This window comes from Molossus molossus, unplaced genomic scaffold, assembly GCF_014108415.1.
Source record: "Molossus molossus isolate mMolMol1 unplaced genomic scaffold, mMolMol1.p scaffold_m16_p_26, whole genome shotgun sequence".
NCBI lineage: Eukaryota > Metazoa > Chordata > Mammalia > Chiroptera > Molossidae > Molossus > Molossus molossus.
This window is the reverse complement of record NW_023425362.1, coordinates 1,546,665-1,573,872: the sequence shown is the minus strand read 5'-3', so window position 1 is coordinate 1,573,872 and position 27,208 is coordinate 1,546,665. Positions and strand designations below refer to the sequence as shown.

Here is a 27,208-nt window from a genome sequence, read left to right as displayed (position 1 = left end):
CTTCTGTGGGTGACATGGCCACCCCTGCACCTGAACTGTGACGTTCAGGCCTCCCTGCTCGTGGTGATGCCCGAGAGAGACCCCCACACACGCCACCCCACGGGGTGTGCGGCTAGCTGGCCCTCGGGCACAGCCACTGGCTCCCACCCCCGGCCCCGGCTCTTCTAAGGGCACAGCGACGCCATGCACACTCGCTGGTAGCAGTGCTGGTGCCCCGTGCCCAGAGGGGTCTCTGCCCCCACATGCAGCACAGGCTCCTCCAGCCCCACTTGGGGAGAAAAATGCAGACCATGCTTTGGAAATTTCTCTCCTTCAATTCTCTTCATACCCGCTCCCCCCAAATGGTTACATTTTGAAAGTTCCAGTGGTGATTGAGACTACTTTTCAATTTTCAAAATTTCAAATAATATGCACTTGATTGGGGACACAGCGATGTCAGAGGGAGGCTTTGTTCCTTGATTGGGCTCCTTTGGGGTCCTGGGTGTGCGTGTGTCACCGGCATCCTCGTGGCCCCGCAGACCCGAGTGCTGAGCGGGGCGGCAGGTGAGGGGCAAAGGCCGCGACCTTGGTGGAGGTCAGGCTCTGCGCCAGGCAGGGTGGCTCCCAGGGTCACCACAGCCAGAGCTTTCCTGGAAAATGCTAGGGCTGAAGGCAGAGGAGCTCACAGGAAAAGGGGTTCTGGGAGGGGGTGGCCCAGCGGTGAGATCTTAGCCCCTCCCAAGCCAGATCCTGACTTGTTTGGCCTGCCTGAGGTTGGGGCTGCTTCTCCAGGGGAGGGCCTGCACCCCGCATTCCTGAAGCTACTTCCTGGGGATGGCCTGTACCCGCATTCCTGGGGCTGCTTCTGCAGGGGAGAGCCTGCACCCCACATTCCTGGGGCCACTTCTCCAGGGGAGAGCCTGCACCCCACATTCCTGAGGCCGCTTCTGCAGCGGCGGGTCTGCACCCTGCATTCCTGAGGCTGCCTCTCCAGGGGAGGGCCTGTACCCCGCATTCCTGAGGCTGCCTCTCCAGGGGAGGGCCTGCACCCCGCATTCCCATCTTAGAAGATGCCCCTGGAGGGGCTCTCAGGTGGCCTCCCTCCTGACCAGGGACAGAGCAGGCTGGCGCTAAGGGAAGCCCTTTATTGCTGGAGTCTGGAGGAGCACCCATGCTTATGCAGGCCTCAGTTTCCCCAAATGTACACTGAGGGTTTTGACCTGTCTGACCTCTAGGAGCCCTTCCAGGTCTGGCCCATAACTGCGGGAAGGGAGCAGCTTCAGTGTGAGGTCTGTGCTCACCCGTTTGCCCACTTTCACAAGCACTGGGCAGGACACCTTGACCCACCCTTCCCACGCAGGTGGGGGCCAGGTTCAGGTGGAGGCCTTCCCTGAGCCCCGTCTGAAACTCTGCTGGGCATTCGACATTGAATCTGAAATTCAGCCCTGACAATGGCTTCAGGCCGATGACACTGCTCCCAGGCCCTGGGACCTGGACACAGCCTGCTCGGGGGCGGGGACCGGGAGGACAAGGGTCAGAAACGGAGGCTGGCCCCTCTTAGAAACTGAGGCCCAGGCAGGGGCACAGGCTGTTTCGCGGGAGCCGGCTCCTGGCACTCACTGTGCCGGATGTGCGCTGGTGCCCTGGCTGGAGGACGGCGCACGCTGGGGCCGGATGTGGTGTGTGTGCTCCCAGTCGGAGGAGCCTCCGCGGGGCAGCCCTGGGCAGTGGCGATGCCTGGGCGTGATGCCCCGACTCTCCGGGGACCATGGGGTGCGAGGGGGCTGGGCGCACTGGAGGCCTCCCTCGCTCTACTCCCCCACCCGCGCGGCCGCTCTGCAGTGAGGCCCCTGCGCACCTAGGTGGAGCCCGACCCGCGGTTTTCGGCTGGACTGGCCCCGCCTGACCCGCCGGCGCGCCAGGCGGGGGCGCTGCAGGGCGGCGGGGATCCCCCGGGTCCCCTCCGCGGCCCAGTGCGCATCGGCAGCCGGGCGGAGCGCAGACGGCGGCGGGCCGGAGTCCGATCGCCGCTCGGGCCTGGTCCCTGCGCCCTCCCGACGCCTCCCCAGAAGCGGAAGAGCCGGGAGAGCGGCGAGCGCGCGTCCCCGGGTCGGAGCATCGCGTCCCGCGGGCGGCCAGTCGCACAGCGTCGCCGGCCCCACCTGTCGGCGCAACCGCCCCGCCACCGCAGCCACCACCGACACCGACTCCGGCGCCGGCAGGGCCGGCAGGAGCGCCGGCCCGGGCCTCGTCCGGCGGCAGCGGCGGAGGCGCGGGCTCCGGGGAGCGCGGAGGCCGGCACCGTCCCGGGGGGGCACCGGCCCGCCAGCTCCGAGCCGCGCAAGTTCGGTCGCCGCAAGCTCGGCCGGGCCGCGCGGGCCCCGGCGGCGGCGATGGTGCTGCATCCCCGCGCCCTGCGCGCAGCCCCGGCCCCGAGCCCGGCCCTCCGCGGAGGTGGTGGCGGCGCGGCGGCCCCTTGAGCCCCGGGCCGAAGCGAGCGCGGGCGGCGGCGGCGGCGGCGGCGGAGGAGGAGGAGGAGGAGGAGGCGGAGGAGGAGAGAAAGGCGCCGCCAAGCAGCGGCGGGAGGCGGGCGGCAGGAGGCGGAAGGCCGGGGCCGCGCAGGAACCCCCCCAGTGCCCGGACCGTTGCGCAGTCCGTGGCTCGCCGTCCGGGCCCTGCCGGCGGCGCGGTACCGAGCGCGGCGGCGGGGCTGATTCATGGGGCCGCGGCGGCCACCCCCCCGCGCCCGGGCCCCCGGCGCCCCGCAGCCCGCGATGGTGGCCGAGTGGCCGGAGCGGCGGCCGCCGCGGCCCGAGACTTTTTGCTAACCTCCCTGCCCCTGCCCGCCCCCTCCCCGCACCCCCCCGGCTCCCCTCCCCCTTGCCCAAAAAGACGCGGATCGCCGCCTGGAGGGGCGCCTCTAGTCGCGGCGGAACGCGACGCCAGCGGCGGATGGAGGGCGCAAGCGGGCGGCCGCGGAGGCTGCTCCTGGAGGGGCGCTGATGCGGCGCCTGGACCTGAGCTGCGCGACTTCGGGGGCGTCGGCCGAGAGGGCTCTCCGCGATGCAGCTCCTGAAGGCGCTGTGGGCACTCGCTGGGGCCGCGCTCTGCTGCTTCCTCGTCCTGGTGATCCACGCGCAGTTCCTGAAGGAAGGTAATGGTCCCCGGCGCCGTCCCTGCGTTCGGCCGGGCTTCCAGCATGTTCCGCCGCCCCTGCCGCCGCGCGTGGCCCGGGCTCGCCGAGCGCCACTGCGGGGCGGGAGTGTGGCCGGTGGCGGACCCGCGCACACCGGCGTTCGCGGCGCCCCAAGGGCTCGGCCGGCGGCGGCGGTCTCGGTGGTGCTTGCACCTCCGGGAGCCCGGGCCCACGCCAGGCTCCTGCGCCCGTCCCCTGCCCCGCACGGCCGGTCGTCAGCCGCGTTCTCCGCGGGCCTCGGTAGATGGCACCAGCACTCCACGGTGACAGGCTGGGCGCAGGGCTGAGGGCCGGCGGGAGCCCAGGGCGAGGCCTGAGCGCCTGCACCCCGCTCCCGCGCTGCCTTCGGGACCCGGTTGGAGACCCGTGGGTTCGGCGAGCAGGGACTTCGTCTGAGCGCCAGGGCCCCGCGCTCAGTTCTCCCGGCCTCCCGGCGCCTGCCAGAGCCCAGGGCTCAGATCCTGCTTTTGAGACTTGCTTGAGGCACACATGTTGATGGTCAGACCCTGGCAGCTGGAGGTGTCTCTGGGACCGGGAAGCCCTGTACCCAGGGCCCAGGGCAAGGGTGGCAGGGGCTGGTGTGGTTGGTGGTCACTCCAGTTCCCTGGGCACTTCTGGAAACTTCGTGGTCCCCGGAGTGGGGCTCTCCTGGTGCACACAGGGCTCAGGCAGGCCGGCAGCCCAGGCTCGCTCTGCCCACGGCTGGCGTGCCCTTGCCCTGAGGCACCCTGCCACCAGCGCTGCCTGGTGCTGTGCCCCCCTCCCTGCCAGGCCACAGAAGGGAGCTGGTGTGACTGGCAATGTGGGCAGACCCTCATTAGCTCTGGGTGCCCACAACGGAAGGGTTGGCAGCGGGCAGCTGCTTCCCTCCTAATTAATGAACTGCTGGCTTCCCGGGGAGCGGGCAGGTGTGGGAGGCCCAAGCCTTCTCACCTGCTCTGTGATCTGTGAGCTCGGAGCGTCTCCCTCCCTGGATCGAGTCCAGGCCTTGAAGGGAGAGGTGCTTCCCGGCTTTGCCACAGGCCTGCCTGCCTGCTCTGTACCGGGACTGACCAGCCTTCCTGAAGTTGGACCCAGTTCCCAGCCACCCCCCGCGCTGGTTTACTGACCTGCTCCAGGACAGTGGTTCTGTGGGTCGGAGGTCTGGGGCTGGCAAGTCCCCGGAGGGCTGTCTTCCCCGGTGCCCAGGGAGCCTCGACCCACCCAGTGGCCAGGGATCCCTTTGCGGCTGGGGCTCCTTTGGGGCAGTGTCTCACCCTTCTCCCTGACCTTTCTCTTTCGGGGGTTTACCTTGGAAAGGGGATGCACGTAAAGTTCCGTGATTCTAAGGTCAGTGTGCGGGCGTGTGGGGCTCTGCGGCCGTGGGGGGACTCGTCCCTGGTTTCAGAGCTGTGATTCGGTCCAGGAGCACAGCTCCGATGGCCGGCGGCGGCATGCTGCCTTGGCGCTCGCCCGTGGGGACGGGCCGGCCCTGGTGTCTTCGGGGGCACTGCCGTCCCCCAGCCCCGCGTCTTAGGATGGGGAGCTTGGTCAACAGGAAGGATGTCTGTCTCTGGAGGCGAGGACGGCAGGTGTGGGCAGGTCAGTGTGTGAGAGAACAGCCGTGCTCGTGGACAGGAGCCTTTGTGCGGATGGGGAGGGGAGAGCCCTTCGAAGAATCCACATCTTCCTGAAGCGGACACGCGCGGGCCGGAGCACGGGGTAGGCACCAAAGGCGGGGCCGACAGCAGGTGTGCTCAAAGGCACAGTGTCTCCGGCCCCACCCAGGGGAGGCCCAGCACCTGCCCCCACAGCCCTCGAGGGTCCTCGGACGCCCATATCCGCCCTGAATGTCTACATTTGCTCTGCGGGGATGGAGGCCCTCGGCCACCTCCCTGCCGGGCCAGGACTGCAGCGGCACCCTGTCTTCTCAGCAAGGACGCTTTCGGCCCCTGGGGGGCAGGAGCCCCGGGCCGGCCTCAGGGAGGGTGGGGGCCGCCCCTGCTTCCCAGCGGCCTTGGGCTGCAGGCTGCAGGCTCCAGGCCACTCTCTTCCAGGGCTGCTGGCCAGCGGGAGGGAGGGGCAGTGAGGCGGGCAGCGGACAATTGTGACTTGTTGTCTGTGGTGAGTGGGAAGGAGCTGTTTAAATCGCCGTTCCCGGGAATCTGGTCTGTTCAGGGGTAAAGAATGGGGGACACAGGGAGCCGTTTGTACACACTCCGCCCTTTGTGTGGAGATACAGATCAGCCGCTGGCTAATCCATCCCCCTCCGGCCAGCCTGTCGCCCGGTGTTCAGGAGGATGAATAGGGTGCTGAACTAGGAGGCGGCGCATTGTGGTCCCTAATTGCGGCCTTGGCTGGTGCCGTCTTTGTGACCAGAGGCCCGCCTGCCATGACGGGCCCCGCCACGCTGGGGTGTGGGGCCGCGGGCGGGGCGTGCACCTTCCCTCGCGCCCCTCGGGACACCCCGACTGTCCCCGGCACGCCGGAGCCCCGTCCTGCGCGGTGAAGCAGACGCCGTGTGCGAGGACCCCGGAGTGGGGGCGGCGTCCCGGGGCCTGATGGCAGACCGCCGGAGTGGAGAGCAGAGCACACGTGTGAGGAGAGGGCAGAGGGAGCCATTCTCTCGTCTCCTTCGCTGTGCTCGGCCTCAGAGTGCGGAGTTAAGGGAACAGCTGGAATTATTTCCACCGCCCTCACCAGCGACTCGATGCTGTTTTTCTCTCCCAGTCTGTCCGTCACTCCGCGGGCACCGCACTGGGCAGGTTGGCGGCTTTCGTCAGAGCCTACGGCACCAGGGAGAATGAAGGCGCAGCCAGAGCAGGGGGCGGGGTGCCCCTGGCAGCCAGGGTGTGGGGCTTTGGGACAGGGGAGCAGACCAGGCTGCAAGGCCAGATGGGAGGGCCGCTCCCGGCCTTTTCCTGCAAGTGTGGGCTTGGGGTTCCAGCCTGTCTGTAGCCCTCGGGTGGCACAGGAGAGCACCAGCTGCGAACAGGCTGGCCGCTGCCTGTGCAGGGTCCGCGGGGACACGTCGGGCATGAGCGTGCGCGTCTGGCCACCCTGGCAGGACCGGCCCCCAGACCTGCTCTCTGAGTGGCCCTGCGGCTCAGGGCTGATGGCTGAGGGAGCAGACAGGACTCAACTTTCGTTTGCTTGCTTAGCTAGTGTTCCTGGAAGTGGAGCGTCCTTCGGGGAGCCCTGACTGGTGAGGGGCACGTGGCAGCCGTCAGCCCCCGCGTGGCCCCCTGCGAATCGCCGTGCGCTGTGCGCTGACCGTGGGGCTGCAGTCCCCACGCGGTTAGCAGTGGCACAGTGTCAATATGGCTGTTGCCTCCCTCCGTGTGTTTAGAGAGACGGCCTGGGAACTTGGGGCTGACACAGCTCGGTTGCAGGTGTGAGCCCGTTGGAAGCATTTGTCAAATGCAGAGAATCACAGCCTGTGGTCCTGTCCCCGTGTCTTGGTCCTGGAGGGGTCAGCGGGGCAGGGCCTGGGGGCGCCCACCCTTTGTGGTGAGGGCACAGGAGACCCACACGAAGCTTGGACAGCGGGGTGGCTCTTCTGGGTGGTTCTCGGGCCCCAGGCTGCACCCGCTGCACCTTCATAGTCTGATCTCAGAGGGCAGAGGGCCCAGAGGTGGGGGCCCGAGTGCTCTGGAAGCTTCCCGCCTGGCTGCACCCAGGCTCGCTATGGGCTGCGGGGCTCCGGGCCTGGGGCCTGGCCAGGGTGCCCTGGCCCCCGCGCACTGGCTGAGAGTCAGGAGTATGTGAACGGCCGTGGAGAAGGGGCCTCCTGCATCGTCATCGACTCTGTTTCCTGCGCGACAGAGGATCTAAACACACAGTGACCGTAACAGGGGCTCATCGCTGAGGGTCTGGCGGCTGAGAAACTTAGAACACGGAGAACTGGTCCCAGACGTGACAAGGCTCAGCACAGCCTTGCGTGGCCTCCGTCTGTGTGTCCAGGGCCTGTGTTGGGGTCCCGCCTGTGTGCACGCTTGGTGCTGTGTGGGCACCAGGAGTGGAGGGCACAGTGGCGCCAGCTCGTCCCCTCCTGGCCGAGTGCCAGCCCTGCCTGGAGAAGGTGAAGACACGGTGTCTCTGCAGTGCCACACTGCTGACGCGCGTGCCTGTGCACACACGCGTGTGTGTGTGCGTGTACACACGTGGTCCTGTTGATTAAACACGTGTTCCATAGTTACACACAGGGCATTGGGCATAAATCCACAAAGTACATCGTGGACTAGATTTGAAGAACGTACGCCGCTTGGTTGGGAGCAGAGGGCCTGGGTGACAGTTTGCTGGAGAGGGGTGTGAGCCCCCTTCATGTCCACGTGTACGGGTGGTACGTGCATGCAGATGTACACTCTGTAGGAAGTGTGTTATAGCATGAACACGTGTAACACGTATTGTCACACGTGTAAGTGTGCTCACAAGCGGTCTCTGTGGGTAGACTTGGGCTCCTCTTATGGGGACTTTCGTGCCCCACAGTCACCCTCTGGCTGCAGCGGTGACCAGCCCTCCCTCTTGGGAATTCCTCCTTTAGTTCCAGAAGCCATCTGTCCCTCGGCTGGCCTTGGGGGGCATGTGTATGTGGCACAGCTGTTTCCCTACTTTCACACACGTGCATACGAGCTCACACACAATGCACTTACAAACACACTTGTACACACACATCCAAGCCCACACATGGTAATCACAAATATGCACACATGTACACATATGCACACACCCTACACATACATGCACACACATACATACAAGTTCACACACAAGGCACTCAGAAACACACACATACATGTGCACACATACTAACACGGTGCTGACAAACACACATGTACACACATGTGTACACACACACAGGTACTCACACACATGTACACACACCTGGTGTGCCTGCAGCCTTGTGGCCTGGAGGTGGGCAGGTTGAGGCTGCTACGGTCAGCCCCCTGCGCCGGGCCCCTGCAGGCCGGGCGTCTCAGAGGTTCTGCACACCCAGAGCAGCCACGCGGCGGCCCGGGGAAGGCGCGTCTTCCCAGAGGAAGCAAACGAGGCCCGGCGATGTGCCAGGTCAGTGACACGGCTCGTGTCTCGTTCTTTTTTGCTGTGTGGATCGGAGGCAGGACCTTGCACAGGCTCCTTGCACACCCACCCCTCCCCCACCTCCGGATACCTGCCTGCAGACCTCGTGCCTGGCCCGTGGATCACACGTGCTCGTGCAGACAGCCTTTGGGAACAGGAAGTCACATTCCAGCGATAGCAGGCAAGTCACTGGGCCACTCGGAACCTCAGTCTCCTCCTCAGCAGGACGGAGAGGATAATGGAGGCTCCCGATGGTCAGGAGGGGTACTTGACAGATGGGCCTCCAGCCCTGTGCCTGACACCTGGTGGCTGTAAACCCAGGTGCTCGAGGAGCCGACACATGTGGGCAGACGATCCCCAGGTGTGTCAGGAGCACCGGGCAGTGCTCGGGATGGTGCGGTGGGCTCAGGGCGCAAGGGGCAGACACTCGGCCCAGACTCACTTAGCTGAAGAGGATATTAACTCATCTCTTCAGATGCGGCTGCCTCCGGGTGCCCTAGCCGTGGTGTCTGGGTCCCCCCACCCCTGCCCCTCCGGGTGCCCTAGCCACGGCATCAGGGTCCCCCCACCCCTGCCCCTCCGGGTGCCCTAGCCACGGCATTAGGGTCCCCCACCCCTGCCCCTCCGGGTGCCCTAGCCACGGCATTAGGGTCCCCCACCCCTGCCCCTCCGGGTGCCCTAGCCACGGCATCAGGGTCCCCCACCCCTGCCCCTCCGGGTGCCCTAGCCACGGCATCAGGGTCCCCCACCCCTGCCCCTCCGGGTGCCCTAGCCACGGCATCAGGGTCCCCCACCCCTGTCCCTCCGGGTGCCCTAGCCACGGCATCAGGGTCCCCCACCCCTGCCCCTCCGGGTGCCCTAGCCACGGCATTAGGGTCCCCCACCCCTGCCCCTCCGGGTGCCCTAGCCACGGCATCTGGGTCCCCCACCCCTGCCCCTCCGGGTGCCCTAGCCACGGCATTAGGGTCCCCCACCCCTGCCCCTCCGGGTGCCCTAGCCACGGCGTCTGGGTCCCCCCACCCCTGCCCCTCCGGGTGCCCTAGCCGTGGTGTCTGGGTCCCCCCACCCCTGCCCCTCCGGGTGCCCTAGCCGTGGTGTCTGGGTCCCCCCACCCCTGCCCCTAGATCTCAGCCTGGGAGGCCTTAGCTGTGGTGCCACCGCCTCCTGGGACTCTGAGTGCTGGACCAGGGGGCCCGGGAAGGGCAGGCTGTCGCGCTCTCCTGTGGGCTCTGACTGCCGGCCTGGGTCTGACCTCCTGGACAGAGGAAAGGGAGCCCCAGGACTAGCGGAGGGGGAGGCGGACGAGGGCGGGGGCCAGCTCCACCCAGGCAGAGTGCTGGAGGAGCCAGGAAAGAGCCGGCAGCAGGTGTGGCGCTGGCGGCCCGGTGGCAGGGTGGCCGGGGCTCTCGGTGATTTGAAGGTCCACTCGCAGGGCTTGGCTGAGGCCCCGCCCCCCCCCCCCCCCTCCCAGCACAGGCCCTGGACCGGGAGCGTCAGGTGGAGGTGAGCTGGGATCCACCTGCCACCCCCCGCCGTTGCCTAGTTACTGAGGGGGGGGGCCAGGGCGGGGGGCGGGGCAGCGTAGGAGCCATGCGAGCTGCGAACCTGGGTCTCACCGCGGCAGGTGGGGGGCGGGCACCGGCTGAGCTGGGCGTCGCGGGCGGTGGAGTTTCGGGGTTGTCTCTGTCGGCCCACCTGAGAGTCCGTTCACACTCTGGGCTCCTCTGCAGGAAGTGAGGCCTCCCTGGAGAGGGGTTGCAGATGTTGGAAGGTGGGGAGAGGGTTCCGGGAGCATGATGGTCCAGCTGCACCCGGACTGCCCGTGGGCCCCCCAGTGGGCAGGGCGCAGGCGGTTTCGTGGCGGAAGGAAGCGGCCCTGCAGGCAGAGGGCGGTGTCGGCCCCGGCGTGGGCCCCGGCCTGGGCCCCGGGCAGGTGTTTGGGAGAACACAGCCCTAGTGCGGAGTCAGGGCAGCTGCTCCCGCCGTGGGGTTGTCCTGGGCTCCTGGCCGATGGGATGGGCCTTGGGGGCCCGGGCTCCCACTCTGAGGGTGGTCTGCTGGCTCCTGGGCCATGTGGGGTCCCACGTGTTTCTGGCAGCCCCCTGCCCCCTCCCCTTTCACCATGGGAGACAGTCCAGGCCTCCCCGGGTCCCAGGAGCTCAGCGCATCCCGCTCGGTGCCCGTGGGGGTCTCGGGGCAGAGACGGCGGGAGGTGTGACCACAGACCGGCTCGGAGCTGTCGCCGCCTGTGGTCTGCGTCCACCCTGTGGGGAGCCTGCGGTTACTTCACAGCTTCATCACTGAAGAAATTCAAGGACACAGGCAGGGCCTTGGCCAAGGCCCCAGGGCCGGGAGCCTGCGTTGGGGCGTCAGGGTGAGGAGCCGAGCCCTCCGCCCCCCCGACCTTGCTTCTGAAGGGGCCCAGCTGCACAGCCTAGGAGCCAAGCCGAGGTCGTGGGTGTCGGGCAGCAAGGGGCCCCGCGGAGGTCTCAGGCAGGGTGGAGGCCACCCTCAACATTGCCACACCCCAGCGCCCCTCCCTGCATCCGACGTAGGGGACCCTGAGCTGTGACCTCTGGGCCAGCAGCTGGTTCCAGGCCCTCGTCTCCGGGTCTGACAGTGGCGTCCTGCAGGGGGACCCGGCTGGACATGCCAAGGGCAGGTCCCTGCACCCTGGCCCCTGCCTCCCAGACCCCAGCTCGGGCAGGGAGGGTGCTGGGAGGCTCCAGGTTCCGTGAGTGGGCGTCTCGGAACCCTGCCGGGACAGAACCCGGACCCCTCCTGTCCGCCTCGACCCTGCGTGTTCCTCCCCGTGCACACTTAGGGACGGTCGTGCAGCCTTTTCAACACCGGCTCCTGCCTGGGGAAGGCGGGTTCTATTAGCCAATTCCCCCCCCCCTGTTACAGCAGCCGGGGAGCTGGCCCTCCGACGCGCTCCCCGCGAGGAGGCCTCGCTTATAAATAACTGTGTGCTTTGCAGAACCATAAAATCCGTCTCCAGCCCCGTCCCCCGGGAGCCCCTGCATGGCCCCAGCGTCCTGCTCCCGGGGCCGGTTGCCGGGGTGACAACCTTGATAGACAAGCTGGCCACAGCGGCCACAGCTTGGCGTGCACGCGCGTGTACGGGTGGCCTGCTGGATGCCGGGGTGCTGGAGCGCCAGGGGGACCCGGAGGCAGAGCTGAGCTCGGTGTATGCGCTTGTGAGCGAAGTGCAGCTGTGGGGGCCCAGGGGGGCCCCCAAAGACAGGTCCACCCGCACCTGTGGGAGTGGCCTCATTTGGAAACGGCTTGGCAGGTGTCGTTAAGGGCGGGATCCCTGGATGAGGTCATTCTAGTTTAGGGTCCACCCTGAATCCAAAGACCAGAGAAGAGACACAGGGAGGGGCCACGGGAAGACGGAGGCAGAGGCTGGAGCAATGGCCACGAGCCAGGGGACGCCTGCCACCACCATTGGCCGGGGACAGAAGAGGGGGCCTCCCCCAGGGCCTCTGGAGAGGGCGCTGGCCCACCCTGGTGTTGGACTTGTGGCCCCAGGACCTTTGTTTAAGCCACAGGCTTGTGGACGTGTGTCACGGCAGCCCGGGAACGGACAGACACAGAGGGGTCCGGCCACGTGTCCTGGTGGTCTGTCTCACCTCCGCCCTGTCTTCACAGGGCCTGGCTGGGCAGGCGGCCCTCAGGGTCTCCCGTCGGGGCCTCTGGGCCCACGGACGCGACGGCCCTCGAGCTTCAGGCCGAGGCAGAAGCCGGTGTCCCGGTGGACGGCCCGGAAATTCTCGGCGTGCCTTCTTGCATAAATTCAGCGTTTCCCAAAGTGAGGGCACGCGCCAGCGTTGGCAGGGAAGAAGGCTTTATGTGGGGCGCGGAGGGGCATTTTTCACTTTAATAGCCGAGTGTTTATTTTTATGGTTACCTTCTATTTATGGCAACGGCGTTGGCTTCCCGTCTGCGGGGAGACTGGCGTTTCTTTGCCCGAGTGAGGTGATGTGAGGTGTGAAATCGGGGTGCCTGCGCCGTGAACGCATTTACTGAGCCCCTCGTGGGTGCTGGGGCGGGAGCGGTGCCGCTGAGGGCGGGCGGGCGGGCGGAGGGGTGTCAGTGCCGGTCAGCAGCGGCGCGGCGGTCGGCACCTCCTCGGCCGCCAGGCTGGCTGGGCACGAAGAGGCTCTTGGGTGAGGCGGGCGGTCTGAGTGGACGCAGCAGTGCAGAGGTGGGTGTATCCGCTTCAAAGGATGGGGACGGGGGAGCTCGAGGCAGCAGACACGACTGTCTCCTGGTTCTGGGGTCAGGAGTGCAGACCGGTGTCGGCGGCCAGTTCCTTCTGGAGGCTCTCGGCCCGCTCCAGCCCCGTGGTACCACCAGCATCCCTTCTGCAGGTGGTCACGTGTCCTCCTCTCTCCGCTCGCGTGAGGACACTGGTCGTCGAGGGAGGGCCGATCAGGAGGGTCTAACCCACACGGACACCACTGCGAGTCAGGCTGTTCCTGAGGCTCTGGGTGGTCCCATCTCTGGGGACCAGTGTCAGCCCACCCCATGGAGTGGAAGAGAACACCCCAGGGCCAAGACCACAGGCTCGCAGATCTCGGAGTGACGACTCCGGCCCTTCCTGTCCACGCCCCTTGCTTTGGGGTCCCCTTGGCGGCTGAGGGCCCGTGTCGTTGTTAGGACAGTGGGGTGATGGAAGAGTGGTTTCCCCCCTCTAGGGGACCTAGCTGCTGGCAGGGGCTGCCCTGGGGGGCCTTTGCATCCTGTATTCTGGGCGTCTTCCCCGCCCTGGGGACCTGCCGTCTGGGGGACCTGCCGCTGGGAGCCGGGGTACGTGCTCATCTGGAAGTTACTGTTTCTTCCTTTTTTAAAATAAAAGTGAAACCAGCAACTTTGGTGCTGCCCCCCCCCCCCCCACCGCCAAGACACTTTTCTTCCAACTGGAACAGACTGTTGCCCTTGGCAGTTACCTAACACGTGACCGAACGCGTTTCCAGGGTTCACCCTCGTTACCTCGACACTTGGACTCGGGGCGCTGGGACCTCACGTAGGTCTCGTGTCCACGGAGTGCGTGGCTGGGGATGACCGCAGCACACAGAACCGCCGCTGCGTCGTGTCGTGGTCCCGGGGGACGCAAGCAGGGCAGAGGGTTGGGAACCTTCCCTGGTGGGAGGCGGCTCCTCCCGGGTGAGGAGCCCCGTTGGAGCGAGAGGCATGGGGAGCAGGTCCCCAGGCCCGACTGCTGGCTCCCAGGGCCTGCTCTGAGCCACGTGACCCCCGGGCTGGCTGCCGGGCGCAGTAGCACCAGCAGGGCTGCACCTGCCGTGGGAGAGGACACACGGGCGGGACGGTGCTGAGGGGCCTCGCTGTGGAGAGAGGGACCTCGCTTGTCTGAGGAGGTGGCCATGGCTGGGTCCAGGCAAGGGGATGAGGGCAGCGTGTGCCCGGGGGTGGGGCTGAGGTCAGGGGGATGGACGCAGGCCCCTGGAGGTAGCCTGCAGGGACCTGACCCCGTTTTGGGCAGGGGGAAGGGGTGTGGAGCAGGTGCGTCCTGGGCCCTTGACCTCCAGATGGCGAGGATCAGTTTCCCTGCTAGGGAAGCGGGGGTCGGGCAGGCAAGCGTCCCCCCAGGCAGAGCGTCCGGACACATTGCGCTCTGTCCGTCTCACAGAGGACGTGCCTTCCACAGGAGCAGGGACGGTGGCCCCTGGAGCAGGGCCAGGGTGCAACACCCAGAGCGGTCCACGGGCACCCCCAGGTCCGCCTGGACCTGTCGAGGACTCTCCCAGGAGGTGGGCCCCCGGGTCCCCCGAGCCTGCCGTGTGCAGGGAGGGCTCTTTGCTCAGGTCCTGCCCCGGGACCAGCTCCTGCCCCACAGTCACCGAACAGACCCCTCTTCCTGGCTGACAGTCCCCGGAGCCCGGCCTCTCTGGTTGAGCCTGGGCTTTCCTGGCCGCGGTGTGACGCTGGGGACTTGTGTTCTCTGTGCCTCCGCCTCCTCCCTGAACCAGTGGGCCTGTGACAGCAGGTCCCGGGTCCCGGTGAGGGAGAAGTGGGTCCGGGAGGAGCTCTGGGCGGCTGTCCTTCCGTCCCGTCCGTGGCTCCGGCTGCACCCCCTCCCACCGTCCCCCCACATGGTCCCCGCGGCCCCACCTTCACCGTGGTTCACCCGGTGCTGAAAGGCGTTGCTGGGCCCCAGGCGGCTGGGGGCTCTCGACCCAGCTTGTCACGTTGAGTCAGCGAGAGCTCGGCGCAAACAGGATTCTGGGAAACTCAGCAGGAGACGCGATGAAGGGACGTTCAGGGCCTTGTGTTCTGGGTGATCTGGCCTGGTCCCTTAGGAGGACAGTCAGGGCCCTGGGGTGGTCCCACCGTGACATCTGGCTGGTGTGTGTGTGCGGAGCCCCCACCCGGGCCCTGGACTGGGGGCCTCCCGGGAGCCTTCCGAGTGAGGGGGAGTTACCGGGGTGCCGTTGTGCCGCCGCGGTCACGGGAGTGAGCTGTGCTGTGGACCAGTGAGCCCAGAGCAGCCCCAGGCGGTCGGTCTGCAGACTCGGCCACAAGCAGGGTCGCTGTGGGGTGGTCATCACCCTTTCCCTGAGCAGGTCCCTGTGCACAGGCCGGCCGGGGCCCACATCCTGTCACGGCGGGCCGGCGGGCTTGCGGGTTCACGACGGGCCTCAGAGCCCCTGACGACCCCGATGGGGAACTGAGGCCCAGGCAGTGACCAGCCCGAGTCCGTGTGGTCTAGTTAACGATGCTGGTGGACGTGGGGCCCTGGTTTTACAGGCGGGGTCTAGTGTGGCTAGACACTTGCCTGGGGCTGTCCCCAGGCAGCAGGCGGGTTCCAAGCTGGCCCTCGGGCAGGGGGCAGGGCCTGCAGAGCAGACTGATGGGGCCTGGGGCCTGGGCCTGGGCCTGGGGCGGGCCAGGCTGAGTCTGGCCGGTTACTAAGCTACGGAGGAACAGCTCACACACCCAGTCCTGTCAGCTCCCCAAGTGACCGCAGGGACCGACTGCTCGAGATTGCACCGTTCCCTCCCAGCGGCACTGGGGGTGCCTCCCTGCACCCCGAGCAGAGAGCTCCGGCACCTGGGGTCTTCCAGCCCACGGCAGCGGGTCCTCAGAACGGGGGGCCGGGCGCTGACCTGCTGGGCCTGCACTCCCCCGCCTGTGACCTCCCTGTCCTGCCCACTGCCAGCCCGGGCTTCCTACGGGGTGTGGAGCCCGGGGTGGCCAGCACGCGGGTGGGCAGCGCCCGGCACCATGCCCGCGTCTCCTGAGCGCCCCGTCCACGCCGCATTATTTTTAGCTATTTTTGTTGCTATTTCTCGTCCACTCAAGCTCTCCTTTCAAGAGCCGCAGTTTCCTAGGCAGCAGATGATAAAACCTTCCAGCAGCAGCCCCGCCGCCCAGGCCGGTGCATCCCAGGCCCTGCGCTGTCCTCGTCTCGGCAGGGAGGTGTGGTCGGTGCTTGGGCTCCGGGGACTCGCGGGGGTGACACCGGGAGGCTTGGGCCGCTCTGGGGCTGTCCCCGGACCTGTGTGTCTGACCCTTGGAGACGGCTGACCCGAGGGATGGGAGGGGATGGGAGGCGCCTCGCAGGGGTACAGGTGCAGGGGACATTGGGCCTGTTCCCAAGCTGAGCACAGCTCAGTATGAATGCAGGTCAGTGCCTGTGGCCTTGGGCTCCTCACAGTCCTTGGGGGACACCCAAGTGGGTCCCCTGTTCCCATCAGCTGCAGACACCCACTGGTCAGCACCCCGCCTCTCCTCTGCACCGCGGACCGGGTGCCCTCCACATGCTGAGGTCGTGGGCAGCGGGGTCCAGGTGACGGCAGGTGGAGCTCCGGCCACCACGCCCAGGAAACTGGGTCCAGACGTCCCCAAGCCTTGGGATGGAGTCGGCAGGTGGAGCCGCGCTCCTGTCCTGGGTGTGTCCGTGTCCTGCCCAGAGGAGCCCTTTGGTGCCCCCCCAGCCCACCCCGGCTTGGCGGTCAGTGTTGGTACCACTGGGAGTCCCTCCACATTGGCTGCACCCACCAGGCAGGCAGGGTCCCCAGGGGCAAGTCTCCAAGAGTGGTCTCCACCCTTGTGACCTGGCGGAGGGGTGAGGCCGCCTCACTCTGGACGTGGGGCCCTGAGGGTGCTTCCAGCCCTGCGCCCACTCCTGGTCTGCAGCCCTCGTGGCCCCAAATTACAGAGGAGTCATTCCCACACCTTCTCGGGGGGGGGGGGTACAACCCGGGGGCCTTGGAAGGAGACCAGCCCAACTTCAGGGGACTCCCTGTCCACACAGTGACTGTGTCGCTCCCTCCTCCGGCGCCCTGGCCCCAGGGTGGGGGGACGGCAGCACTTCCAGCCGGAGTGGACCAGGGGCAGCCAGCTGACCGCACAGGGGCTCCGACCGTTCAGGGAAGGCTGCAGAAACAGATGCTTTTTGTTTGCACGTCGTCATGTGGCCAACAGCGATGAGATCCTCGCTGTGTGGGGGAGCCAGAAACCGCTCCCGGGGTCCAGCCAAGCCAAGCGGGGTTCTCGGGGGCCTCGGAGACCCTCCCAGCGTGCCAGGGACAGGAAGCGGCATGGCAGAGGGTGGGTGTCGGGCTCAGCCCTGCAAGGAGCCGCCCACCTACCGGCTGAGGTGCCCCCCAGCCCGGGAGCGGGCGATTTGCATGGCGCGTCTGCGCGGGGCCCCGATGGCAGCGTCGGGCCCTAATCCTTTAAGAGCCAAGATCAGCTTTAACTACAGACAGCTGAGTTCCAAACCAAATAAATGGAAACCGCTACACGCTACCTTGTAGCTTTATTAAACGGCAAGCTTATGCAAAAGGTCCTCCAGTATGATAATACAGCCTCCGGCGTGGTTCTTAGGGGACGCTCATCCCCCCGCCCCGCCCCGCGTGAGCTCCCTTCCAGGGGCGTTAGCGGTCTTCCTGTTGCAATCGTAACTTCTCGGTTAGGAAAGTACGTTCTGAAGCCTGTGAAATGCATCTTGAAAGCCTTGCCCGGTTCTCACAGGGAGGGGTGTCCGCGCTCACTAAGCTGCAGCCTTGATGGTGGCTCGGCCCGCAGGTTTTCATCTAATGAAGAAGAGACGTTTTCCTGAAAGTAATTGCGGCAACATGGTTTCGGAGGAGGGGGGAGGGGCAGAGGCAGAGGCGGAGAGTCTGCAGAACAGGACAGAACACAGACGGACGCTCCCCAGGGCCGTGTGTGTCCACTCAGAGTAGTCTGGGCCGGGCCCACGGGTGCCCTCAGAGTGCGTGGTGTTCCCAGCAATGCCCATGGAAACTAAGGCTTCTCTCTGGTGTTTGCCCTGACTTGGTTTACCCCCCTGCCTCACGGAGCCATGAGTGGAGGGTGGCCCCACTCCCGTGAACGGCCCCATCAGTGAGGATGTGGGGGACCACGGACTGAGCAGCCCTGTGCTGTGGGGAGTCCTTGGGGGACCACGGACTGAGCAGCCCTGTGCTGTGGGGAGTCCTTGGGGGACCACGGACTGAGCAGCCCCTGTGCTGTGGGGAGTCCTTGGGGGACCACGGACTGAGCAGCCCCTGTGCTGTGGGGAGTCCTTGGGGGAGCACGGACTGAGCAGCCCTTGCTGTGGGGCGGCAGGGTGGGGTAGGAGCACAGCAGCCGGCGGGCCTGGTAGCCGTGTGGTGGTGGCCCTTCTGTGCCCAGCACCCAGGCCACATGGTCTGCGTGGGACGAGCAAACAGGGACCCGAGTGGGGGGGCCCGCTCACCCCCTGGGCAAGGCCTAAAGAAAGGAGGTGCATTTCGGGAAGACGCTGAGCCCAGTGGTCACTGTGCCTTGGTGCAAAGGAGGGAGCTCACATGTCCCGTGCCAGGGCCCTGGGACACTCTGCCGGGCAGCTGCCGGGCCCCAGACGGGCCGCGTCCCTGGGCCAGGTCCCCGTGGCCTTATCGAAGGTCAGTTCCCCAGTGTTGTTGTTCGGGATCGTGGGGTGGCTCCAGGTCCTGGCCTCCATCTGAATTTCCGCATCGGTGTGTGGATGTCCGCGGGGAGGCCCGCCGGGGTCCGGGTCCCGGTCCCGGCTGGCGCTGCACGGAGCCTGCAGCCGGCGCTGGGAAGAGCGGATTCCGCACGCGGAGCCTGCCTGGACGTGGGCGGCGGCCGGCGGGCTCTGATGTGCTCGGCGTGTGCCGGGTGCGGTGTGTGTGCCTCGTCCGAGGGGGCTGCCGTGAGCCTGAGGCCGCACCTCCAGCGCCCCGAGTTCCTTCCCGGGCTGTTGTTTGGGGACTTGGGAAAAACCGTTCATTTCGATCTTCCTCCCTCCCTTTCTGCCGGTACTGTCCGGTGGTGCATTTTTACGCCCAATTTACTCGTTACCGTTATTTATTAGTAAGCGCCGTTCAGTTCTTACGAGCAGCCTCTGACAGCGGCTCAGACACAGGGGCCCCCAGAACCCACCTTTCGCCCCAGTTCCCTGGACTCCTGGCCCTGCTGTGCGGCCGAGGTGCTCGGGTGCCCGCCGTCCGTCCTCTGACCACGTCACGTGGCCCTTGGACCCGGTCCTTCCCACTTGCCCCGCGCTCCTGCCAGTCTGGCTGAGTCGTGGTCCCCCTGTGTCCCGAGACTGGCTGCAAGGCTGTCCTGTGGCGTCCTGACTGTCCCTGTGGGCAGGGTCCACGTGCGGGGAGGACACTGCCTGCTGGGGGGCAGCCCAGGGTCAAGGTCGGAGGACCCAGGGTCACCTGCTGGTGCTCTTTGGCCCCTCTGGTCTCTGGTCACTGCATGTGTGCCCTGCTGTCCTCGGAATGATTTTCTCCCCTCTTGCCCGGAGCCTAGACTCAGCATCAGAGATTGGACTTTGTTTGGGGACGCTGGCCCCGTCTTACCCCGTAGCCGGAACCCAGTTCTAGAACGTGCTGACTGTGACGGGTTCAGATCGGCCCTCCCAGCACGAGGCACACTCGGCCGTGTCCCTGCCGCCCCCCTTCCCCTGCCACGGGGAGCCCTGGACACGACTTCCCCAGCGAGTGGGCGCCCCTCCCCCTCGGGCCCTGGAGCTGTCCCTGCCTGTGGATCTGGTGGGTCGTCGCTGTCTCCCTGGTGTGTGGAACTTGAGGGTGTCAGCGGAGCCTGGACCGAGAGTCTGGGCTGTGACCGTTCACTGGGTCATCCAGCAAACACCCCTGGCCCTGCTCTGGGTGGGAGCAGAGAGAGCCCCACTTTGAGGAGGCAGCCCCGCCCCCAGCCTGGGGCTCCCCAGGCCCAGCCTTCTTCCCATCTGACTGACAAGCCACCCAGGGTCCCATCTGTGTGGGTCTGGGCCCCGCGGGCCACCTGTGCTCGGTCACTGAGACCTTGTGCCCGGGGCCTGCTGGGGGCCTTCCCTGAGGACGACACGGAGGTGGGCGGTGGGGCTGGCGGGTGCCCCTGCCCAACACCCCCTCTCGCTCCCAGGAGGCCAGGGCCTGCGCCTGCCCTGGGTGGCCTGGGGGGCCTGCCAGCCCCTCCCGTCTCTGGCTGCCTGTGCCGCCTCGCAGTGGCTCGGAGCCCTTCCTGCCTGCGTTTTGTCTTCATTACCTCCGTGCGGCTCAGTCTGGGTTGCAGCCCTCTGATTCCGTGAAATCCGCCAGGCGGTTTTAATCAGCCAGCTGCGCTGCGACTCCCTCCTCCCGGGAGCGGCCCCCTCCTGCCTTTGTTTGTTTGTGTCTGTGGAGGACAATGTAATTCCATCCCGAGGAGGAGGTGAGGAGCCCGGGACTTCGCTTCTGTGTGTCCTCACGGGGTGCGGGCAGGATGCTGAAGGCCAGGCTCCGTTCCAGGCGCACCTCTGTCCTGAGTTCAAGTCCGTGTCCTGGTCACTTATCTGCTTAGGAGACACCTGCCTTGTTCCAGCCCCCAGGCCCTGGGCACATGGCAGTGACCACAGAATGACCCCTACGCTGGGCAGCTTGTGTTCAGCTGCTCCCCGACTTCCTGCCTCCCTTCATCCACCCCTCCTTCCTGTTTTCTTCCATCTGCCCGTCGTCCAGCCACGTGGTGGGTGCCTGACTGTGTGGGCGGCAGGGAGCAGAGCGGCCGAGGCCCCAGCACCGCACCCCCAGGAGAGCCTGTCGTCCTGGCTGGGACCGGGCCCTGGGGCTTCTCAGAGGGTAGAGGCTGAGAGCAGGAATGTGTGAAAGGCAGGCTGGATCCGGGGCAGACGCAGGAGGGTGGGCATTGTGGGGTTCCAGGCAGGCGGGGGTCCCAGCCCCAGGTCCTCAGAGCCGTGGGTTGTGCTGTGACCAGGCCTGTGGCCTGGGCCCACGGGAGGCCCCGGTTCGGGGGCCGCGGGCGAGCACGCATGGTGTGGCCCGCGGGTCCCCGTGCGCAGCGGGGCTCCAGCGGCTGTGCTGGCCAGGGCGGAGCTGTGTCTGCGGGTGTCCGAGGCGCCTCTGTTTTCTGGGAGGAGTGTGGCCTCTGCCAGCTGGGTGCGCTGAGCAGGGTCGTCCAGGCCAGGCCAGGCCCGGCCACTTCCGGAGCCACATCTTCCAGCCAGAGCCCGCCTCACGGAGCTCAGTCCACAAGTCGTCTTGCTCCTGCCGCGCGAGGGAGGAGCTGAGAGAAGGCTCCAGAGATCGCCGGAGGCCCAGACGCTGAGCTCGTCAGTCAGCTCGTAGGAGGAGGCAGAACGTGAGGCCGGGCCTGTGTCCTTGCCGGTGACAGTGGTGGTTGGGAGGGGCTGCCCCCAGCCCCGTGGATGACTCTGCCCAGCATGTTCCTGCATCTTCAGGATTCGGTGACGGGCGAGGGGCTTGGGACCCAGGGGAGCTGCCTGCCCGTGGAGGGCGGGCCCTGGGCACGGGGCCCTTTCATGCCAGAGGAAGACATCTACACTGGGCCTCAATAAAGGGAGACATTATCTTGGACTGTTGCGCAGGGAGGGGGCACGGCCCCCAGGCAGCAGGACAGCAGGACAGGTGGAGGGAGCGAAACCGGCCGAGAGCAGCGGGTTGGCGTGGCGGCTGCTCCGTGAACTGTCTTAGCAGGATTCTTTGCCTTGGGCTGAGGAGAGGACCACTCCGTGGAGCCTGGCCCGCATTTAGGCAAGGAGAAGCCCGTCACAGGCCGTGGCGGGCGGCTGGGAATGTCTGGAGGAGGGTGCAGTCCTGGGGGCCTTCCTGGAGGAGGTGGCGTGACTCCAGGGGCCACGATGATGCAGGGTCAGCTCACGTGGCCTGGGCTCGACAGGTTGGGGTGACGCGTACTAAGCAGGAGGAAGGGGGGACGTTTTGAACTGGGGTGTGAGGCTGCTGCCTTGAGTCCCCTGGCTGGTGTGAGCGGGGCGCCTGGGGAGCACCTGGCAGGGGACCGGTGGCTGCCCCTTTCCGTGACCTTGGAAACGCCCTCCGCTTCCTCACTGCGGTGTGACCCCCGCAGGCCCTCTGCCTCTGGCCAGCCCGAGGGCACCTGCCCGCGTCCTCACGGGTGGCTGGGGAAGTCCCCGCTGCCCTGTCACCGGAAGCTCGGATGGAGGGGGACGGGGCCCCCACATTTCCTCCAGCTGCTGCAGGCCCTGAGCGTGAGCCTGCCTCATCCCACCAGCTAGTGGTGGGGGTGCGATTTGACCAGAGGGTTGGGGGGGGGGCGAGGCCTGGCACTGCTGAGGTGAGGCTGCCTGGGTCCCAGGCCCCGCATGCTTCTGGGCAGTGGGGAGCCAAGTTGGGGAGGAGCCGAGCACCAGTGAGCGGGCCCTTCCCCTGCGTGGGATCCTGGCCGCCCCCACCCCACGCTGGGCATCACATGATGGGGGCGCGTCTCCTTAGCAGTTCTCATATTTTAATAGACGTTTTCAGAACAGCTTTAGACGTACAGAGAAATGGCTCAGAAAGCTCCACAGACCTGCCCACTTCACCCGTCACCGCTGTGGTCTTGGAGGGCCGGGGGCGTGTCTCAGCCCCCAAGTCCGGGGAGTCCTCGGAAGTGTGGCCCTGCTGTCCGGATTCTGCCCAGGGCCCCCCTCAGGACGGCACAGGACCTCCAGGTGGTCTCCCAGGGCGTCCCGGCTGGGAGGTACTTGTTGGCCACGCCCGTGTAGTGGGCGGCTGGGCAGGTGTTCCGTGGCCCCGTCGGGCTCTGACGATTGGACTGCGGTCATAGGTTCAGGAGGGGCACAGGGTGCAGTCCCTGCTCCTCACATCCCATCTGGGGCACATGCCGGCGACCTGACTGATCGCTGCGGCATTGACCTTGGTCGCCGGGCTGAGGGGCGTCTCCGGGGCTCTGTCCACTGTCCAGTTCCTCAGCCCCCTTCCCACCCTCTGTGGAAGGAGGTCACCTGTGAGGACGCCACTGAGGAGCGGGGCTCCGCCTCCTCCGGGAAGCGCCTCTTTAAATTGTTTGGAACCTTCAGCGTGGGGACTTGTGCCCCACATTTGCTAAGGGACTTGGTCGTTTGTGTGGGTGTCGCTTCCTCAGGGCGGCCTCGGGATTTCCGTGCTGTGGTTCACACTCCGCAGGACGTGACTCACCTGGCGCTGGGCTTGGACACGCCCTCAGCTTCCACTGGTTGGAGCATTTCCTCCCCCTCCAGGGACAGATGCAGCCAGTCCTGAGATTCCCCGACCCTCTGGGGACTCCTGCTTCCGGTGGAGGGGGGAGCAGTCCCGGATCTGGGCATGAGGGGTGCGGGCTGTGTGGGGCCCTGTGCTTCTGGGCCCCCCGTGGACAGCCAGGGCCTACGTGCGCGCTAACCCTGGACACATCTGTGGGGGACCCTCTGTGTCCGGAGCTGCCCAAGGGGAGTTCCCTCTGCCGTCCCCACAGCTCATCCTCCGGCCCCCCACTCACCTGCCCTCCCCCCACCACCGGGAGACGTGGCAACCGTTCCGTGGGAGGGTAGCTGACCAGCAGCATCGGACGTGTCCGTCTGTGTCCCCTGTCTCTCGCCTTCGCCTTGAGTCTCACAGACCACCCACCGCTCAGCACTCCCCAGCGCCTTAGGGTGGGTTCCCACCTTCTGACGTGGGGAGGGGCCCCTGAGTCCAGGCCCACGTCTTCCGGGAACCCAGGCTGCCTGCGTATTTTTTCAAGTAGGTGCGCCCCAGGGCCCCATGTGGGGAGGAACGAGCTACTCAGGGATGCACAGAGCCACACCTCCCTGCAGGGCCACACAGCTTCCCAGGGAAATGTCCCAGCTTCCCCTCCCCCTCCTTCCCATTCCCCCTCCCCTCCCCCCACTCCCCTTCCCCTGTCCCTCCCCTCCCCATTGTCCCTCCCCCACCGCTCCCCCTCCCTTCCTCCCACTGTCCCTCCCCCTCCCCTCCCCCCTTACCTTCCTGCAAACCCCAGGCAACCACTGTCTTTCTGCTGTCCCCAGAGTCAGAGTCCTGGCTTCACCAGAGGGCCCTGCCTCCGGGGTCCGACAGTGTGGAGCCGCTCAGACTGGCTTCTCCCCCTTTGTCACACGCGTCCAAGGTCCCCCCAGGTCTTCCTGGGGTTTGCGAGCTCATTTCTGTTTATTCCCGGTGACCTGCGCTGTGTGGAGGGGCCGCAGTGTCTCCGTCCCCCGCCGGGGGACCCTGGCTGATTCTGGCTCGGGGGTGTCAGGAGCCGGAAGCCGCTGTGCACACCGCCGGCAGGTGTTTCGTGGGCAGAGGTTTGCAAGTCGGCAGGATTGATGCCAAGGAGCCTCCCGCTGAGCGTCTCACCCTCTGGGTCCTGCCAGCCTGAGGTCATCCTCCGTCCTGCCCTGTGAGCTTCAGGAGGGCGTCTGGAAGCCGGGCTTGCTCACTGCTGCCTCACCTGTGAGGGCCTCACCTGCCAGGGCCTCACCTGCCAGGGCCTCACCTGCCAGGGCCTCACCTGCCAGGGCCTCACCTGCCAGGGTCTCACCTGCCAGGGCCTCACCTGCCAGGGCCTCACCTGCCAGGGTCTCACCTGCCAGGGCCTCACCTGCCAGGGTCTCACCTGCCAGGGCCTCACCTGCCAGGGCCTCACCTGCGTTTGCGTCCAGGTCCCTCATCAGGTGTTTGGTGCGCAGGTACTTCCTCCCGGTCTGCGGCCCATCTTGCCGCTTGGTTCACGGGGTCCCTGGGCAGCAGGAGTTGGGAATGGTAGTGAGGTTCGATCGATCGGCTTTTTAATTCCGCGGGTCATGCTTTGGGTGTTTCATTTAACAGCTCGTGCTGAGCTGAAGGCCACAAGGACGGTCTCCTGCCTTCCAGAAGCTTCACAGCGCTGTGCTGGTTCAGGTCCGCGTGAGGTCGGTTCTCGGGAAGGGTGTGAGGTGTGTGTCCGGATGCGCTCTTCACACGTGGGACGCCCAGGTGACCGTCCGGACCGCAGGCACCATCGCCGGCCACCCCGCCTCCCCCGTGTGGCCCTTCCCCCAGCCAGGAAGCCAGGTCAGCCTGGGGAGGGGCCGTCGGTGCCCCACCCTGCCCTGCGGGAGAGAGGGCTGTCCCAGATGCCCTGACCCCTGTGTCCTCCCTGGGAGCCCGTGAGAGGTGTGGGCAGGCACAGGCCTCCCACGGTGGAGGGGGGCCTGCTGGAGGGGGGTCCCCTGTGTGAACCTCGGAGGGCTGGCCGCTGTCCGGCCACCACCTTCTGCCCAATGGGTCCAGGTCAGCAGTTCAGGTCCCTTGGAGGGTGCTTGTTTCCAGGACAAATAGCAGTGGCCAAAAACAGTTCTGCCGTGGCCAGTACTCCCAGGAACGCCAGGACACTCCCAGGAACGCCAGGACACGCGTGTCAGCCGACATCGCTGTGGGCGCGCAGGGCTGGGGGTTCAGTGACCTAGAAGCAGAGGGCTCCCCATGCCCCACTGGACGCTCAGTGCTCCTGGGCAGCACCTTCCCGGGGCCCAGGTGCACCGAGGGGCACCCTCCCCCCAGAGACCAAGGTGAACTGAGCAGGGGACTCTGGCTGCTGGGGAAGGGTCCTCACCTGCCAGCTGCCACCAGGAGCCCCTCCGGCGGTGCCCCTCCAGGAGCAAATACCCTGGGAAGAGCCATGTGGGTTCTCAGGGTCCCAGGCTGGCTCCCCTCATGGTGCGCCTCACTTCATCAGAGCCGCGGGGGTTGGACGTCAAGCCAGGCTCTGCCCCGACCCCCTCGGCCCCCTCCAGCTGCCCTTCCCCAGAGATAATGGGGGCCAGAGAGGACGGGGGTGGGGTGGGGTCAGAGAGGACGGGGGCACTGAGGGGCTCCCCCAGTCTGTGGGCCTGGGCAGCGTCCACTCCTGACCTGTCCTTCAGAAATGTCCCAGGAGGGTCTGGCCTCAGTCACCCGGTTCTGCTGGGCCAGCTGAGAGGCCCCAGAGGCTCAGCCCCTCCTCAAGGTCAGGGTGAGCTCAGCTGCTGGGGACGAGGTCAGGGGCTGACCTGGCAGCCCTGGGTGACCTCTGGGGTCCTGCCCCCGCCAAGGGGAAGTGAGCAGCCTCAGACTCCCACAGGCCCAGGTGTGCGGGTCCTGCTGGGCACCCGGGCGTGGCCCCCACGTGGGCAGGACAGTTCTGGAGGCCCCTGCCCGGCATGGGTGTGGCCATCGTGGTCAGCCGGCTCCTCCCGTCCTCATGCTCACAGCCCAAAGGGCACGACCTCCGGCATGGGGCTCCCGCCGTCCCACGCAGTGGTCTGGATGGAGTCACCGGCTGGGTTCCCAGAGGCCTGGGTTGGCCCGCGGAGTGGAGGGCAGGGCCCTTGACCCCCACACGCGAGCCCACAGGGTCTCCTCTGGGACGGAGGACAGGCCCCCACAGCACACACCCGGCCTCCTCTGCTCTGCCCTCCGCACGCCTGGTAGGGCCCAGAACCTTCCAGAAACCCTGTTGCTCCGGGTGAGGTGTCCGTCTTCCTGGGTGTTGGCTGCAAAGGGTATCGAGCACCCCTGATGCCCTGCATTTGCACCCTGACTCAGGACGCCAGCTGGGCGGTGCTGGCTCTGACGTCTTGTGTCTCAAGGACACAGCGTCCTGTCTGGGCCCCGCCCTGTTCTCTGGGCTTGACGTCAGTGGGCACGAGGGGTGGCGGGCTGGACCCCATGCCACCCGGAGACATCCTGGTGCTCAGAGCAGCCAGTGCACCCCGCCCACCCGGGTCCCTGCAAGGGTGCAGAGGGTGCAGGGTCACACCCCTCCTCCTGGCCCTGAGGTCACACCCTTCCTCCTGGCCCTGAGGTCACACCCCTCCTCCTGGCCCTGAGGTCACATCCCTCCTCCTGCGCCCTGAGGTCACACCCCTCCTCCTGGCCCTGAGGTCACACCCCTCCTCTTCACCCTGAGGTCACGCCCCTCCTCCTGGCCCTGAGGTCACACCCCTCCTCTTCACCCTGAGGTCACACCCCTCCTCCTGGCCCTGAGGTCACACCCCTCCTCTTCACCCTGAGGTCACACCCCTCCTCCTGGCCCTGAGGTCACACCCCTCCTCCGCGCCCTGAGGTCACACCCCTCCTCCTGGCCCTGAGGTCACACCCCTCCTCCTGGCCCTGAGGTCACACCCCTCCTTCTGGCCCTGAGGTCACACCCCTCCTCCTGGCCCTGAGGTCACACCCCTCCTCCTGAGCCCTGAGGCTGGGCCGGGCAAGAAGTTCCACCCAGCTGTGGGGCCACCGGAGGGAGTGAGCGTCACTAGAAATACTGTGTCTGGGCCCTGATCATCCATTACTTCTCTCTCGCTGTGACCCCCATCTGCTCTTCTCCAGATGACAAAGCCCAGCTCCCAGGGCCCACCTGCAGGGCACCCAGAGGTGCCCTGCCCCTGCTCCTTCAGCAGGTGCCTCTCTGAGCTGGACCCGGAGGGGGCCCCCCTGCTCCCTCCTGGCCCTGCATGCCTGGGCCCCATCCAGGTGTTCAGGGCCAGTCCAGGCCGTGGGAGGGCTCCTAGGACGAGGGTGAGCCGGCTGTGGGAGGGACCACCTGCCCTCCTGTTCCAGTTCATTTGGCTTCTGGGCTGGGTAGGGACGAGGGGCCAGGGGCCGACCCCCACGTTGGGGAGAACGTGGCAGGGACCTGAAGGCGTCGCAGGTGACGAGGATG

At 66.8% G+C, this 27,208-nt stretch overlaps 1 protein-coding gene across 2 annotated transcripts in view; it reads left to right on the top strand.

Moving 5' to 3' along the window:
- Nucleotides 1-27,208, top strand: part of TAFA5 (TAFA chemokine like family member 5) — a 143,827-nt gene that overhangs the window by 56,364 nt on the left and 60,255 nt on the right. The window contains exon 1 of one of the 2 annotated variants that reach the window (XM_036278233.1): nucleotides 2,868-3,133. The exons of the other annotated variant lie outside the window; for it this stretch is intronic. Within the exon in view, the coding sequence (XP_036134126.1) occupies nucleotides 3,043-3,133 (91 nt within the window). The 5' untranslated portion in view covers nucleotides 2,868-3,042. Of the gene's footprint in view, nucleotides 1-2,867; nucleotides 3,134-27,208 lie in introns of those variants that run through there. 2 annotated transcript variants of the gene reach the window in all.